Genomic DNA, 17,894 nt, shown 5'->3' with positions numbered 1-17,894 from the left:
TTTTGTATCATCGATAAATTTTCTTTTACTAGTAACAGCAGGAATGAAAATGCCACCAAAGGATTAGTAGGTAGGATTTGTGACTGATTTATTGTGAGTAACTACAACAGATTTAAGAGATTTACTCAAACATTAATTCATCTACAGGTTCATGAGTACCAAGGACATGTACAGGCTGAGAGGCACCAAGGACATGTACAGTCTGAGAGGCACCAAGGACATATAGGGTCGTCATCTAAGCAACATCCTAGGTGGCGCCTTAACCCAGGTAAGTGAGCAACATCCACAACCAACCATCCCTCGCCAGCACCCCGCCCTCCTCCCTGCCTGCCAGTGGTTACCCAGACACGCCAGGTGACAACTCGTGGTTTTGACGAACGTGTAATTACCCGCAGGTAAGTCTCCTAATAGATCATTACTTTCATGTCGGTAATTATGAATTGTGAAGCGTAGGGAAAATTGTTGTCATCCTCACTCACGGTGACTTAGATCCATCGAAGGAACAGGGAAGCGGTTATTGATAGTTATCATCGTCTACCGAAGAGCTCACCTGAGGTAGTCATTTTGGATACGAGACACACCTGTAGGAACACTCTTGGTATTGTAAATAAGGAACTTTTGATCGAAATCGTGTTTTAGTTGTTTTAATAAAATAACAGGAGCTGTTTGTGTCCATTCCTGAGGTTTACAGAGTGTAGAGTGTTGATATTTTAATGTTTTGGCCACACGGTGAGAACAACAACTTTGGTTTATCCCTTGAGAACAATTGTACGAGTTCACCATAACAACAATGTAATTTGATCCTTGTAACTCAACATCTGCTACAGGTCAACGACACGGCTGCACCTGTACACTTACAGAATACGATTATACGTTCTACCACAAACTAGGAAGCAAACGATCTGCCAATTGTGACAATTATAATATTATTTTTTTCTGACCTCGTTATAATAACAGGGCAGAAATAGTTACCCCGTAATAATAAACATCGGTCCCTCGTGTTGGGAGAAGCTTCTTATCCTCTCCCTCGTGTTCCCGTTGACGATACATGTCTGTTCCCCTTCCCTCTACCTCACCCATCCCTTAGAAGGCTCATACCTCCTACCTCCTGGCGTCGTGGAGAGACAAGGGAGGGAGGTAGAGGGTCCTGGAGGGGGGGGAGGGAGGGTTGAGGGTGAGGAGGACGATAATAAGTGTTGACACAAGGCAGGGTGGGGGGGGGGAGAGGAGGGAGAAAGAAGGGTATTCAATAGCTTGGGCATAGACACACACCAGGGAGGGTGCAGGGGTGGGAAGGTGTGAGTGTCGGGATGGACCAAGAGCATCTCGCTGAAATATATTCCTGCTAGGAGTGTGTAGAGGTGTAGGATGTAGTGAGCAGGGTGTAGGCTGTAGGGTGTAGAGGTGCTGCAGATACCAGTGGCAGCGCCTTGAGTCAAATGATTGCGAGACTGTGGGGAGGTATTTATTATTTTGACCACAGATGAATTATTACATATGGAGGTACCGAGACCAGGGAGTGAGAAACCTTAGTATACCTCAGTAGGTGAAGGTGAGGAATATCTGGTGCTCGGGTTTCCCTCTCAGGAGGGTGATGGAGGGGGGATTACTCACTAGGGTGATGAAAGGACGATTTACGACACATTGTACAGACACCAGGACAGGCTGGGGGTGCCGACTGGAACCGGGCAGCATGAGGATACGTAAGGGTGAGCTGGGAGGTAGAAGGGTAGACTGGGGTACTGACTGAAGGGGTACAAGGGTAGGCTGGGATACTCACTCGGGAGGCCGTGAGGGAAGACTCGTCCATGACGTGACAGAAGCCATGGGTAGAGCGGGTACTCCCGAGGCAGGTGGGCGGCCAGACCGGGACCACTGCCGCCCATCATGAGCGGGTTAAGGTGTGGTGGGAAGGCTCCGTGAAGCCCCTGTAGGTGCGGCAGTGCCAGGTTCAAGTGATGCGGCAGAAGGGCGGGATGTAGCCCAGTGGGAAGTTTGGCCGCCGCCAGCAGGGAGGGCGGTAGGTTCACCTCCTGAGACGGTCTTTGAGTGGCACCATTAATGGGTTGAGGCCGCTGGATGGGCAGCGGTTTATTGTCGTCGAAAAGCGCCCGCATGGCCAGGGGCGCCCTCAGGTCGCTGAAGGCAGGCGGCCCTGGCGAGAGAGGCGACGGAGGCATGGAGGTCGGGGGCGACACACCACGGTCGCTGCAGGTGTCGGCAAGCGGCGGTGACCCACGACCTTCTGAGCCTACCTTGCCGCCCACCAGGGACTCTATGGAGAAGCCGAGTTTTGGCTTCATTAGGGGGTCGCAGGGCATCATTCAGCCGACGCCCATGTGAAACAGGAAGCGAGCGGACAAGAGAAGGAGCGCGGCGTGTCTCCCAACACAACACGTGCAGCAGCCGGCGCGCGCCACAACCACCACAGTACACCACGTAACGTGAGCCGAGCAGCACGAGGCCCGGGCTGAGCACTCCAGTATTCCCAGTCCACCACCACACGCCGCCACCCTGCCATGTGTCGCCCCGACACCCGCCCCGCCCACCGCCTTCCTCCCGCCCACAGCATCATCTACTCCACCAATGGGCGAGCTTCTGACGTGTAGGAGGCGGGGCGTGGTGACGGCTGGTGCGGCGAGGCTTCCCACGCACACACTCACGTACGCCTCCAACACAGCCAGACCTCCACCACATCCCTTTGTATGTTTTATGTTCATATAATGCTGTAACTGTTTATACTGAGGGGCGCTACACGCACCCCACTACTCCCACCCCTGACAAAATGGTACGAAGCGATTTAGGAAGTGTGAGGCAAGGTGGCGGCCGCTCGGGGAAGTGTTTTATCGCTGCCAGACACTGAGCTGACGTAAAGTGGCGGAGGGGGCGGCTGTACGCTTCTCCCCGGATCACTTTTATCAGTTATGGAAGGTCGAGGTGAGGCCGAAAACATTTACCACTACGAGTCAACAAAGTATTAATTTCAACAGCTTCTCCTCGTCGACTAATAATATATATCTGATTCAGTTAACGGATCACCCCGTCCCACCATTTGTTTACAGAGGACAGGACGTAGTTTGCAAATATCCAGGCGAGTCATACAGTAGCCAGAACCCAAAGACTAATCATCCACCAAGACATCCTGAGGCGAGCCACTGGAGGATAGGTGTAGCAGGTGTTTCAATACGACTCGTCATTAACATGTCTCATACGTGTTGTGGACCCAGTGACCATAAGATGCCGATTCCAATTCCTTATGATTTCTGAGAACGTTGATTCCCACTGTGTAATATTCCTTAATGTTACTCCTGAACTCTCTGTAGTCTTTTGGAAATATTTGTACCTGTATTCTGTACCTGTATTGTCTAGTCTGAGTTGATACAATGACATTAATTAAAGGAATAGATATAAGGTACACTTGTAGATACGCACTTGTAGGTACACACTTGTAAGTATACCTGTAGGTACACACCTGTTGGTACACACTTGTAGGTACACTTGTAGTAATCTTCCTCTTGTGACTGTATCATAAATGTGGTGTCATGACAGATGAATGACAGAAATACATTTATGTCAATTGGCTTCACCACCACACCACCTACGAGGCTTCACCACCACACACTACGAGGCTTCACCACCACACACTACGCGGCTTCACTACCACACATCGCAAGGCTTCACCATCACACACTACGAGGCTTCACCACCACACACTAAGAGACTTCACTACCACACATCATAAGGCTTCACCATCACACACTACGAGGCTTCACCACCACACACCATAAGGCTTCACCACCACACACCACAAGGTTTCATAGAAAAAAAATTCCCAGCGACCTTCACAATGGTAAGATAAACTACCTAGAACACACACACACACACACACACACACACACACTCACACACACACACACTCACACACACACACACACACACACACACACACACACTCACACTCACACACACTCACACTCACACTCACACACACTCACACTCACACACACACACTTCATTAGCCTCCAGCAGAACATTCTATCAAATCTTACAGGAAACGGAAAAAACTCTTATCCAAGTCTTATAATTTTACAGACGCCATTAAAAAATAATTATACCAGATAGACGTACTTAGAGTAGCCCAGACACATAAGTTCTGAATTGAGTAACATTGAGTTAATTTATTCTTGTTAATTATTACGTTAATGAGCAAAGTTTTCCGTAATTAATACTTGATAATGATAAAACGTAAGACAACACCTGTATGACGTGTTGTAGGTAAGAATTAGTGTACTGTTTGTTTGTCTTGTTTTAACCAATTTAACTTAAACTCATAGAGACTTTAGGGGAAATAATTTTGGTTTTATTTACGGATTTTTTTTTTTTTAAGCTGACTCGATTTTTATTGTTAGCCATTGTATACCTTCATTATTTATGTGTGTGTGTGTGTGTGTGTGTGTGTGTGTGTGTGTGTGTGTGTGTGTGTGAATCCTTGTGCAATGATTGTATTCTCTGAAACTTGTGAATTCCATCTCCTCCTCCTCCTGTTTCTTCTTCTGCTTCCTCCTCTCCTTCTTCTTCTTCTTGTAATTACACTATAATCTAATACATTACTAATTACCATTTTATCATCAAGGTCTCATTTTCACCTTAATTACCACTTAAGATTATTTTTCCTAGGTTACAAAAGATGTTAATCACACCTTCGTATCTGTCACATGATGCTGGTGTGTTGAAGGACAAGGTCACGTACCAGGTAACACTTATACTGAAGGTGTAATACCACGTAAAAAAAATCCTCTCACACCATCACAAAGATCAGGACTTAGCACTGTCCAAGGTTTAATATAAACATCGTGGATAATTCAGAGAGCAATTTATGACTCGGATCAACAGACGATAGATTTGATACCTGGATAAAAATTAAGGTGTACAACTAATCATGTTTATCTTCAAAGATTGATTAATACTAACTCAACTTGCCAACAGCTATAAGCCCAAGCTAACTACCACTCGACCCTAAGTGTATAGAACGAGATGAAAATCATTACCAAGTCAATCACCTCGTTCCAATTTCATCACACACAGGCACAGTATATTAATATGTTGTTAGATCGATGATGTAGTGTGTCACAAATCACTCCCTTACCTCCAGACATAGTGTTATATCTTAATACTGGATTTTAATGATTCACAACGAGCTAACAACTTCACTAAGAACAGGTAAATTACTATACTCTCCGGCCAGGTGAGGATGGTATAACCTATAACACCGTAAGGTTGTAGAAATAAAGTCCCCCTCTTCCTCTCCCCTCCCCCCCCCAAGCCCCCCGACTGGTCACTGCTTCACTTATACACGAATGAACCTTATACCTGATACTCGGTTCAGACTAAACTAATACTGGATGAATTTATTCTGAAGATGAAAGCATGTGGTCTCATAGTTTTTGTTAGCAAGACGAGGTCCTCAATCCTCGCCCTCCTCACTGCCTACACTTTAATATTAACTGGTTATTTGTGAGGTTAAGTGATACCAATTCCATGAAGAGCCTTTGTGAAGAGACTGAATTTAACCACACAAAACATGTCGGTAAAAACTATGGAATTCACATGACATTATTACACTCGTACCCTCTCACCGCCCCTCTCACCGCACCTCTCACTATCCCTCTCACCGCACCTCTCACTATCCCCTCTCACCGCCCCTCTCACTATCCCTCTCACCGTCCTTCCTCCCTCACTCTTTGCCACCACCCCACAGCTTACCTCGCCTTCCCTATACCCTCTTTTCCGTCTCCCACCTGCCACCTCCTTTCCTTTCCCATCCTTCCTATATCCTTCACCTAACCACCTTGAATGTGAGTCATCGATTGTATCCCTATGACTTGTCTTAACCTCGGCTTCTCTTGTCTTATCCATTAACTTCAATTCATAGCTTCATTTTGTCCTCCTAGTTCATCTTCTCTTCCTTCTACTTGCCTCTCCCTTTTCTCCTTTCTTCCACACTTCTCTCTCTGTCTGTGTATGTGTTTGTCTCTCGCTCGTTCTCTTCTCCTTGTCCTTTCCCCCCTTCTCTTCCCACCCTCACTTTTCCCTCCTCATCCACGACTATTATCGTCTTCACTTTCCTCTTCCACCTTCCCTTCTCATTCATGACTCCTTTCACTTCCTTTCCCTCTTCCTTATTCACCTTCACTTTCTCCCAGCGCATCTTCTCTCAGCTCCAGAACCCCAGATTTCTCTCTCAAGGACTTCATAAATCAGGTGTAGGACATTAACGAGTGTCCGAGTGTCCGGAACACACACACACACACATCCGGGACGAAGACGAGGACACGACACAACATACAAGTACACGTCTCTTTCGCTCTAACACCCAGCATCAGTCTCATCCCAGCCTGTGTATTTAAGGGAATGTTAATTATTTTCAGAGTGACTTTTTTTTTTTTTTTTATCTTTGTTATTTTATTGAAACCATTTTTCTCAGTGGGATTTTTATTTTTGTAATGTATGAAATTTTATTCAAAGTTTCTTAAATGTGTTGGATATATTTTTTGTAATGCTAATTTTACTATGATTTTTAAAGTGAGGTTTGTTAAAATACCATTCTATTTTTTTCTTCTAATGGGAGTTTACTTGAAAGTGTCAGCCGTGAGTTACTTGTGTCAGTCCGTCAGCCGTGAGTTACTTGTGTCAGTACGTCAGCCGTGAGTTACTTACATGAGAGTGTCAGCTTACCACACCTAGTAAAACTTATCAGTTGACATTTTTAACAAGAATGTCAGACTTGAAAACCAACACTACATCTAACTGGGAAATAAATCGAATCTGTCAGCCACCAAAGAGAAGTCAACAGCTCCATGACGTCAGCAGCTCCATGAACACGAAGCTTTGGCCTGGGAATATTGAATAAGGGGTGTCAGCATGGATGGAGACGTCAGCAGCGGGTGGCCATTAGAACGTCAGCCGAGACGGTAATGACAGGGGTGCCTTGAGACAGTGTACTAGTCTTCACATTATGCATGGCGTTAAAGGCTTAAGCTATCTCTCTCTCTCTCTCTCTCTCTCTCTCTCTCTCTATAAACCAAGATCACAAGTCACAAGTAAACGCTCCTTGTCTGTAACTCGACTCTTCAATCGTTCATAACCCAAACATAAACAAACTACAGCCATACATAGACAGACAGACAGACAGCCACAGACAGACATATATATATATTCCACGGTGAACTTAAGATTGACAAGAGACAGACAGACACACGATAAGAGTTATATATTTTAATGGTGTAAGTCATAAAAGGTAATCCACTTAACATCATGGTTATCAGTCTCTTGGGGTCTTTCACAACGAGATGGGCGCAGGTAGAGACCCCGGACAGGTGTGTAATCATCATCTAATACGTCAGGTGAGGAACAGCTCTGGGTTTTACTAGAATAAATCCTCCCTCTTCTTCTTCCTCCTCCTTTCTTCCCTCTTTTTCCCCTCCTCTTCCTCTCTCTTCTTCCCTCCTCCGCCCTCCACACACACACTCCTAGCTGCCTCCCTCCGCCACACCCCTAGTCAGTGTCACCCAGGGATTAGTTCAGTGAATATGTCGCCTCGTGATTAAATCATTGATGATATCACCATTGAGGGGGTTGGAGAAGGAGGGGAGGGGGGCGAGGGGTGAGGGGTGAGGGGTGAGGATCTGGGGTGTGAGGGCGTGGGGTGTTGAGGGTGTGGAGTGAGGGTAGAGTGTAGGGTGATTGTAGGTGGAGTGGGAGTTAGATGGAATGAGATTGACGGTGGTAGTAGTAATAGTAGTAGCAGTAGTAGTAGTAGTAGTAGTAGTAGTAGTAGTATTGGGTAAGGCTGACGGATCGAGTTGGGTTAGGTCGGATTGGTTCTGGTCGGGGCGAATCGGATCGGGTCGTGTCGTATATCTAAATAAAAGACGCAAAAATCCCCTTTAATAATCGGCACATCGGATATTCACACACTTAATACGGGAACTCATGCTGTCATTATTTCTTAAAACGACCAGATTATGTCCGCAGTCTCAGGCGATTTTTTGTGGGTCTTAGGGGTAACGAAGCTAAAACATCCTGCACACGATTCTCAAAAGGTCGATAAACACTCTAAGTTAAATTTCTTCTTGAGTACGATGACTTTAACCCCTTGATTGCGACGACTTTAACCCCTTGATTGCGATGAAATTAACCCCTTAAGTACGATGACAGCTTTTAAGTATGTTTACACTAGTCCTAACCCTTTGAGTACTATGAATGTAAGACTCAAGGGGTTAATGTCATCGTACTCAAGGGGTTAATGTCATCGTACTCAATGGTTTAAAGTCATCATACTCAAGGGGTTAAAGTCGTCGTGATCAAAAGGTTAAAGAAGAAAATTTAACAGCCACCACTCACCACCACCACAACAACAACAACAACAACAACAACAACAGAAACAACAACACCGACAACCACCACCACAGCACCAACAATCACACCCAACAACACCAACAATCACACCAACAACACCAACAATCACACCAACAACACCAACAATCACACCAACAACACCAACAATCACACCACCACCCACAAAAAACAACACCAAGCCAATTACACACATCCTTAAGTCTCCATTTACGAGGGAAAAAAAATCACCTTGCGGGGTTCTGTGACTCCCAGAACCCACAGAACCAACTCTCCAGAGACTGACTTAAAATCCTGGCAGCTTAATATTGGAACAGGAGGAGGTAGTCTGCTCTACCTGGGCCAATTTTATGTAAAGTCCTACGATAAGTTGTCTTTGTTCTTTCGGAGTTCCAAGGGGTGGGAGGGGGTGAAGAGGGGGAGAGAGGAGGAAGGAGAAGGGTTGGTTGGAGAAGAAGATGGAGGAAGGGGCAAGGGGGGGTTGGGTGGAGATGGATGAGAGGAGGAGGAGTGGGTGGAAGGAGAGATGGTGGGGGTAAGATGGAGGAGGAGTTGAAGAGGGAAGGAGGGTTGGGTGGAAGAGGGGGAGAAGGAGATGATGGAGGAGGGGAGATGGAGGAGAGAGGAGGAGGTAAGGGGTTAGTTAGTTAACAACTTCATTGGCAAAGCTTGGAGCATAATTTACCTATTCTGAGTAATTGAATCGGGTTTTGACACTGAGGGTGGTATCACTTTATTTCCTGTTGTGCTTTCCATCCAGACTCTGTTATATTAAGTGTCACTATCTATCTAAAGTTTCAGGTTTTCATCCATAATGAGATGTATCAGGGGAAACATGTATATGGAGCAAGTAACAAGATCACTATTGTTTACAAGTTGTAACCTCTAGACTAAGTTAGGATATAAGTACCTCTGGCAGCACTTCCCCCAGACAGATGTGAACAATACTATATGTAAAGTGTGTGGCCAGACATATGGCCACACACACCAACACTACGATCTTGACTGTGTGAAGATAGAACTTTTAGGGACAAGTTCAAGAACACTGTGTGTGAAATGGCACAACACTTCGTCTCTAATGGCAAGATAGCCGACATATTAAGATTGTATCCACTTTTTTGCACTCGGTAATTAAGTCATTTCTCAAGTATAGAACCAAACACACAATGTGCTTGAATACTTCTCACGCAAATGTGAATAACAAAGTGTGAGGCCAGACATACTGCCTCACACTCCTGTACTCACGCAGTTGTGAACAGGTCATCCCTTATGTGTAGAACTAAACAAAGAATGTATTTGAAACACTGTGTAACATTCAGTGGCTTAATATGATGACCATTGGGGTCTGTTATACACACCCTCTGTGGCCTCTACTCTGTAATCCTTTTGCGCTACCGCTCACATGAGGAGTGTGGGATGCACAATAAACTAGCCACCTAACATGACAAAATTAGAAACACACACACACACACACACACACACACAGGTGCAACAGGCCCCCGGGAGCGCCGCTGCACGGTGGCAGCTGGACTAATTGGAGTGACCATTACACGCCCGTCACTACACCACCAGGACGCCCGCCCCAGGCTGCTGCCGCCCGCCCGCCGCTACCCGAGCGCCCGCCCGCCGCTCGCTTACCGCTAACCTGCCACCCGCTTACTGCGAAAATGAAAACCCAACCTCCCCCTCCCTCCCCCTCTCACACACCTTCCTTCCCTCCCTACTACACATTTCTCCTTTTCACCACACTCTCTCCATCCTCCCCCCCCCTCCACACCACGTTACAATATATCTCTTCTTTATCACACACACACACACACACACACACACACACACACACACACACACACACACACACACACACACACACACACACCAACCCTAGTTATCAGTGCGGTTGGATATTCCCAGTTTGCTTCTGATCAGTTGTGTACACTTGTCCCCTCCCCTCCCCCCTGCCATCCTGTCTGTGTCTGTATCTGTCTTTCTGTTGTATCAGTCTGTCTATTGGTGTGTGTGTGTGTGCTTATGTGTGTTTATGTGTGTGCGTGCGTGTGTGTGTGTGTGTGTGTGTGTGTGTGTGTGTGTGTGTTATGTCTGTCTGTGTCTTATCCTATTATCGTATTTATTAACCTCTTCCTATTCCCTTGTTCCATATTTGTGTGCATCTGTGTACGTGTGTGTGTAAACAGACAAAAACAAAACAAACAAATAAACCTAAAATAAAAATATACCAAATATAAACAAAGAAAAATATAGAAAAAACAAAAACAATAATAAAACAAAACTAAAAAGACGATTAAACCAAAAAGAAACAAAAACATTAAAAAAGGAATTTCAAATAGGCTTAATAAAGTCCTATGAGGCAGCTGATGTTTACACCCTAACTTTTATCAATTATTATCTCCCACCAAACCTCTATTCCGTAACTACCCAACGAGGTCGAGTGTAATAATGGTATTTGGTAATTTGTCTCCAATTATACTTAACTCTATTTCCAAATACATTTTTTTTTACCCTATTCCTTCCTAAATCTATAATGACTTAATTGCTACGTGTTCCTGATGATTTGATAGTTTAAGTGTATTAGTTCAATAAGTCACCTTTATTTAACATTATCTTTCAATGATACACTGCCATCATATCGCCGCCCCTCGTGTGTGTGTGTGTGTGTGTGTGTGTGTGTGTGTGTGTGTGTGTGTGTTTTAGTAGCAAAATTTCTCCAATAATTGACAAAATTATTCCTCTCTCTCTCTCTCTCTCTCTCTCTCTCTTTCTCTCTCTCTCTCTCTCTCTCTCTCTTTCATTACCCTATGTACTTAATCCCTCATCCTCGCCATTTTCACTCTCCCTTTATTTACTCACCTACTCTATCCACACTCTTTCTGTCTCTCCTCTTCCCCAAATCCTCAACCTCCTCCTGTTCCTGTCTTTCATCTCCTCTCATTATCTCTCGTTCTCTCCCCATTCCCTTGCTTCATTTTGCCTACTTTCCTTTCTCCTCATTTTTTGTTTGTTTGTTATTCCTCAATTCCTCATTGTGGCTCCTATCATCCTCCTCTTCCTCCACTTTTTTCTCCTCCTCCTCCTCCCCATCCTCTTCCCCTCCCCCTTTATCATCATCCTCCTCCACCACTGTATCTCCCTTCTCATCCCCCACTCTATCCTTCTCCTCCTCCCCTCTCCCCCTCCTTCCCCCTCCTCCTCCCCCTCTACCCCTCTCCATCACCCCCAAGATGAGACACCCAGCGGTAATGTTCTCTTCTCTTCCTCCTCAGACCTCCGGAGTTTCACCCCTTTGGACAAAAAACTCGCCTGGAGCCGTGTGTGTGTGTGTGTGTGTGTGTGTGTGTGTGTGTGTGTGTGTGTGTGTGTGTGTGTGTGTGTGTGTGTGTGTTCTATTCCCTCGTTTCTCCTCCCACTTCCCACTCGTCCTCCTTCCCTCTCAAGTATTCGTCCTCCTCCTCTTTATGCCCCTTCACTATTTACCTATTACCCATCCCTTTCTCCCCTCACAACTCTAAACATTTTAATTGGTTTAATAAAGATTCGTAAACAAAAAAATAATGGTGAAAAAAATAATAATGCAGCTTCCGGCAAAGGTGTTGGATCAGAGCACCTTAATGGTAACTTAATCTTACCTAATCTAACCCAACTTAACCTTAATCTAACCTAACCTAATCTAGTATAATCTAACTTAATCTAATAACCTATTCACACTTAACCTAACCTATAATCTAACCCCTGTAGGTAGTTATAGGGTGTTTAACTACCAGGTGATAATCTTCATACTATAATCATCTACTATACTATAACAAAATTAAAAAGGCGAAACTAACATGACAGAATCACTAGAAATGAATAAATACATAATTTATTAAAAGAAAAGTGAATTACAGTACTTGAGGACATCTGTATATATGTTACCTGGAGGAGATGTTGAGTAGGTCCCTGGCTACACCTTGTGCCGTCAGAGTAAACAAGTCCTTCACTTAACACTGTCTGATTTTAGAAGGAATGAACTAGTGTGAATGGTATGTTTTTTGTCTCTTTTTCTGTTCAAATTAGACATAGTTTAGTGTGTCGTGTGTGTGTGTATGTGTGTGTATGTATGTATGTATGTATGTGTGTTAGTTTTTATGGTAATTTTTCTCTCCTTTACCCGCTTCTCTTTGTCTAATATTCCTTATTTACTTCATCGTGTGTCATCTCCTGTCATACACTGCGTCGCCACCCGTGAGCTGCTGCTCTTCTCTCCCCTTTGTCCCCTTCCCTACCCTCTTCTCTTCTTCATGGTCTCCCTCTCTCGTCTCCCCCTCGCCCCATTCCCTGGGCGGCGTCGCTCCCCGCTGGGGTTAGCAAGACCTAATGGCATCTCGCATCTCGTCGCATCCTGCCCCCCTCCCTCCCTCCTCTCTCATCCCTCCTTCCGACTACCTCCTTCCCTCCCTCCCTCTCTCCTTCTTTCCTCTCCTTCCTCCCCTCTTGTCACTCTGTACGAGGCCATCTCAACAGCTTCCTCGGCAATGGATTATTTGGTACAGCGGGACGCATATATGGCGAGGGAGTCTACAGAGATAATCTCCCCCGATGTGTATACGACCTCTGGCCACGGCTCCCACGAACATATGTTGCAATTAGGGATGTTGGTGGTGCAGGCGAGCGTCGGGGCTGCAACACGAGGGAGCCAGGGATAACAGGGCTACGTGTGATAACCAGCCCTAGTAGCTCCGTCACGTGCCATAAAGCAGACCCATTAAGTTATTCATCTATTCATAAAGAAACAAAATGGCTGCTTGGAAGGCATCATTAAGGAAGAAGACAAGGTCGCCAGCCTTCGGGGAAATTTATTCGGGTTGAGAGGCTGCGTAACGGGGGTGCGTCTTGGGGTTGCTCCTGTGATAATATTCCACACCTTGGATTAAAAACATGATCCCTTGTATAAAATAGATAATTCTTGTAGTATTTTCATATGTATGACGACTTAAACACACCGGCAAAGATAAGACGATGACCCAAAACCAGTACTCATGGACGAAAGAAAATGAAAAACACTGCCATTAAGAAGAAGAATCGGGTGATGTGTGTAGCTGGCATAAGGGGAGGAGTTTGGACAATCACTTTCCTAAATGATATGTCATTTCCTCCGACAACAAGCATAAGGGCGCTGACGGACGCCGCCTTGGCAGCATTTTGGGTCTTAAGTCTTCTGAATGGCCCTACGAGAAGGTCTCAATAATAGGCGCTACCAATGTTTATCCTTTGAGATATGCAAATTGCTTCTAATTTCCTTCTTGGTGTAGTTGGTGATGTGGATCTGACGTCTCTCTTACTTGAGGGTGTTGGTGTCATTGTCCTGACGCTCCTGACGCTGCCAAGGTACCTGTACTGACGGGAAGATCTACCACCAGGACGACCTACCACCATCACGACCTACCACCATCACGACCTACCACCATCACGACCTACCACCATCACGACCTACCACCATCACGACCTACTACCACCATTACAACCTACCTCAACCACCACTGCCACCACCACGAGAACAATAAAAGCCTCACCACCACCATAAATTTTAATATTACATATATATAAAATCCCTCAAATTAACCTTTTTTTGTGTGTGTCTTCATGTACACACGTGACTAATAATGATGTACTGCCGTGACTAATGACCATTGATTAGTAACACAAGCCATTAAGAATTGATTATTGAGAGCATTAACCCGTAGTGGGAAAAACACTTATCAGTCAAGTTCTAAAAAGGCGAATATTGAGTTGATTACACTCTACCATAAACGAGTAGGGAAAGACAGCATCAGTGAACGGTTCCTTGACCAACATTTACTCATTGCTGTTATTATCGAACTTTCTTTTTTCTCTATACCATCTCTCTCTTTCTCCCCACTGTCTCCATCTCTGTCCCACTCCCCTCTCTCTCTCTCTCTCTCTCTCTCTTCCCACCCCACATGATCACTCTCTGGTAGTCATTTAAGGATATTCTTTGGACTGTGTTAATTTCCCTCACCTCGGCTTCCTCTCCTCCCTCTCGGCATCCTCCCCTCCCCTTGGCTTCCTCCCCTCGGCTTCCTCTCCTCCCCTCGGCATCCTCCTCTCATTTTAAGAGAATTATTATCCAACGATTACACCAACATATCTCATCCCTGGCACCGTGTCCTCTCCTCCTCCTCCTCCTCCTTCTTCTTCCCTTCTCCTTCCTCGCCTATCCTCCACCCTTTTCTCCTTCCCTTCATCTCTCTCCCTTCCTCCTTCCCTATACTCCTCTCCCTTACTACTCCTCTCCCTTACTACTCCTCACCTCTTCCTTCTTCCTCCCTCTCTCCCCCTCCTCTACCATCCCTTACTCTCTCCCTCCTCCTCTTCCCCCAACTAAATCCACACCATATTTATGACGGCAATAACTTCATGATAAGGATTGATTCATATTGCCATGAATAATTACACCTAAATTACATTGTGTGTAATCTAATCTCTTTCAATAAAGCACTCCCCTATCCTCTATCCTCCTTAACACCCCCCGTCAAAGTAATTTACGTCATAAACACGTCACGGAGTACGAATTAAGTAATCTGAAACGTCAACTAAAGATTGTGGCAAAAGTCGAGCAACCACGAGAGTCAAACTTCTTCCCTATATCCATTAACTTTTTGAAAAATGACGTCTAAATCCTATCTTTTTCTTCCTAATTGCTTTTCCAATACGCACCAGCCCCGCTATACCGAACACCAGCCAACCAACACACGTATCTCGAAGCTGTACGGCCAGTTAGGGAAGGTCTTCCTTGTGTTGCGTTGGATGACAGGGAAGGGGAGGGATTTGTGTTGTGCTTTAAGGGAGGGAAGGGGTGGGATTTGTGTTGTGTTGGGGAGGAGAGAGGGAGGGAAGAGGAGAAGGGTTTTGTGTTGTGTTGGGGAGGAGGAGAGAGGGAGAAGAGAGGGGACTGGTGAAGGGGGTGGGAATTAGTTAGCCTCACTACTCTCATGTTGATGTGGTCGCTTGAGCTATAACACGGTGGTGGTCTGAGGGGGGCACTTGAGGGCTGGGGGAGGGGGGCTAACAGGGTAGAGGACTGGATGAGGGAAGTAGAGGGATGGTGGAGGAGGAGGGGGCTATGGGAAGAAGGAGATGGGAAAGAAAAAGGAAGGGGGTTTAGGGAGGAGAAGGAAGGGTAATGAGGGAGGAACAGTAGGAGGAGGAGGAGGCTGGAGAAGAAGGATGAAAAAAGGAAGAAGGATGAAGAGGAAGGAAGTCATGGAAAATAGGAGGAGAAAATAAAGATGTTGGGTAAAGAGAGAAAGATAAAAAGAAGAAGAATGAAGTGATTGTGGAAGTGGATGAGGAGATGGAGGAAGAACAGAAATAAAAGGAACAGAAGGAGGAGAAGATGATGAAAGAAGAGGAGGAGTAGGAACAGAAGAAGGAGAAACAGAAAGATAAGACGATGAAGGAGGAAGAGGAGGGACAGACGAAGAAGACAGAAGAAGAGAAATAGAAAGAGGAATCAGAAGACGGCGACTACGAAGAAGAAGAAGAAGAGAGGTAAACTACAGAAAGACAGGAGCAAGGCGACTCATTCTTGACAAATTGGGTCAGTTTTTACAGCGTTGTGGGATAATTTGAACAAACTAGCTCATCGCCCTTAAGTTTTCACAAGTTATCGTCTCTCCCTAAGAGTTTAATGTCCGAATTTCCTGGGCAATATTATTAGAGGATTAAAAAGGGAGAGGAAATTTCGTCTGATGGTTATTAATGCGAGTTTGGTTTAATGTATGGGGAGGAAGGAAGTGAGACGGGGAAGGGGAGGGGGAAATGGAGACGGAAAAGGGAAGGGAAGGGGGGAGATGTCTTTATGGGAGAAAGTAATGGTAATTCGTTATTATTTAGAGGTGTGTGTGTGTGTGTGTGTGTGTGTGTGTGTGTGTGTGTGTGTGTGTGTGAGAATTGGATTACAATTTTACTGCGGATTGAAGTAAGTTCATTGTGCACACCCCATAATCATCCTGTGAGCGGTAGCACAAAAAGGATTACAAAGTAGAGGTCACACAGGGTATTTATCAGACCCCAGTGGTTAGGATATTGTGGCCTTAACTGTTACAGAGTAATTACAATCCACTGTTTGTTTAGTTCTGTAATTAAGAGTTGACTTGGCCACTAGGTACGAATTGTGGATACAGTCTTAATAAATCGACTGTCTTGTCCTCACAGATATAGTGTTGTGACCGATTGTATTTTTTTACGGTCTAAGACATAGTGTTGGGGTGTGTGTGGCCATACGTCTGGCCACACACACTTTACATTTAGTTTTAGTCATATCTGTTTGAGGGATAATCTACCAGAGGTACTTATATCCTAACCTGAGGTATACTTATATCCCAACCTTAGTCTAGCTGACACAACATCTTGTTACTTGCTCCATATACATGTTTCACTCGATACATCTCATCTTGGTAGACAATGGACTGACTCTTACCTGCTTGCACCAGTCTGCTTGCATCAACTTCAACAGTTTTAAGATGACTAGACCCCAGACTTGCCCCTAGTACCCTCAGCCTTGACCCTAGTACCCTCAGCCTTGCCCCTAGGACCCCCAGACTTGCCCCAATACCCCCAGACTTGCCCCTAGGACCCCGAGATGTACCCCTCCAGGACTCCAGGAACGTATCCCTGTAACTTATATTATTAACCAAAACGCAACATAAGATCATAAACTAAATAAAAATATTAAACGATAATAAAACAAAAATAATATTAAATCAACAAAAAGAATAACAATAGCCAATACTATTTATAAACACGAAAAATAACATAAAGATAATAATAGCTGATGAATATGTACATACAAAAAATTAAATAATATACAGGCAATTTTTGTTTCTGGGGCCTAAATCACATGATCTGGCTACACTTTGTTATGATGAGTTGCCAAAAGGGGGTAATTATCGTCAAAAAATACCCCGAGGTTATGAGTAATGGAGGAAGCTGTCAAGATGAGACTTTGTTGTTGTTGTTTTTTTATATATCGTTATGAGTAGTAAATCAGACAGTGTAGCCCCCACTTTAGGAGTTACTGAAGATTATACAGTAAGTCTTTGGGTATATTCCTATATATGAAAGTTTTAAACATTTCTATAAGATATCTTTCTATATAGTTTATACGTCTTGTCTATAGAGGTTTTAAAGAAGGAGAGGTATTGTAGTGTTTGTTGTTATTAATGAATCAAACACGCGATATAGCCGCTACCGTCACCACTACCACCAATGCCACCATCATCGCCACCACCACTACCACCACCACTACTACTATCATCACCACCACCACCATGGACGATGGAGTGAAGGTGATGGATGGAAGGAGGATGGGGGATAGAGGGAGGGTGAAGGATAGAGGGAGGGTGAGGAAAGTAGGTAGGGGGATGGAAAGAGGATAGAGGGAAGGTCAGGGATAGAGGGAGGAT

The 17,894-nt window shown here is 44.9% G+C and overlaps 1 protein-coding gene across 1 annotated transcript in view; it reads right to left on the bottom strand.

Annotated features, from left to right (window-relative positions):
• Positions 1-2,490, bottom strand: part of LOC121878642 (homeobox protein EMX1-like) — a 32,491-nt gene extending 30,001 nt beyond the window's left edge. The window contains exon 1 of the mRNA XM_042384969.1: positions 1,781-2,490. Coding sequence (XP_042240903.1) covers positions 1,781-2,324 — 544 coding nt within the window. The 5' untranslated portion in view covers positions 2,325-2,490. The remainder of the gene's footprint in view (positions 1-1,780) is intronic.
• Positions 2,491-17,894: the final 15,404 nt, after the last annotated feature.

The sequence above is a fragment of the Homarus americanus genome, unplaced genomic scaffold (genome assembly GCF_018991925.1).
Source record: "Homarus americanus isolate GMGI-L3 unplaced genomic scaffold, GMGI_Hamer_2.0 scaffold44246, whole genome shotgun sequence".
NCBI lineage: Eukaryota > Metazoa > Arthropoda > Malacostraca > Decapoda > Nephropidae > Homarus > Homarus americanus.
The sequence above is the reverse complement of the archived record's forward strand: the minus strand, read 5'-3'. Positions and strand labels throughout refer to the sequence as shown.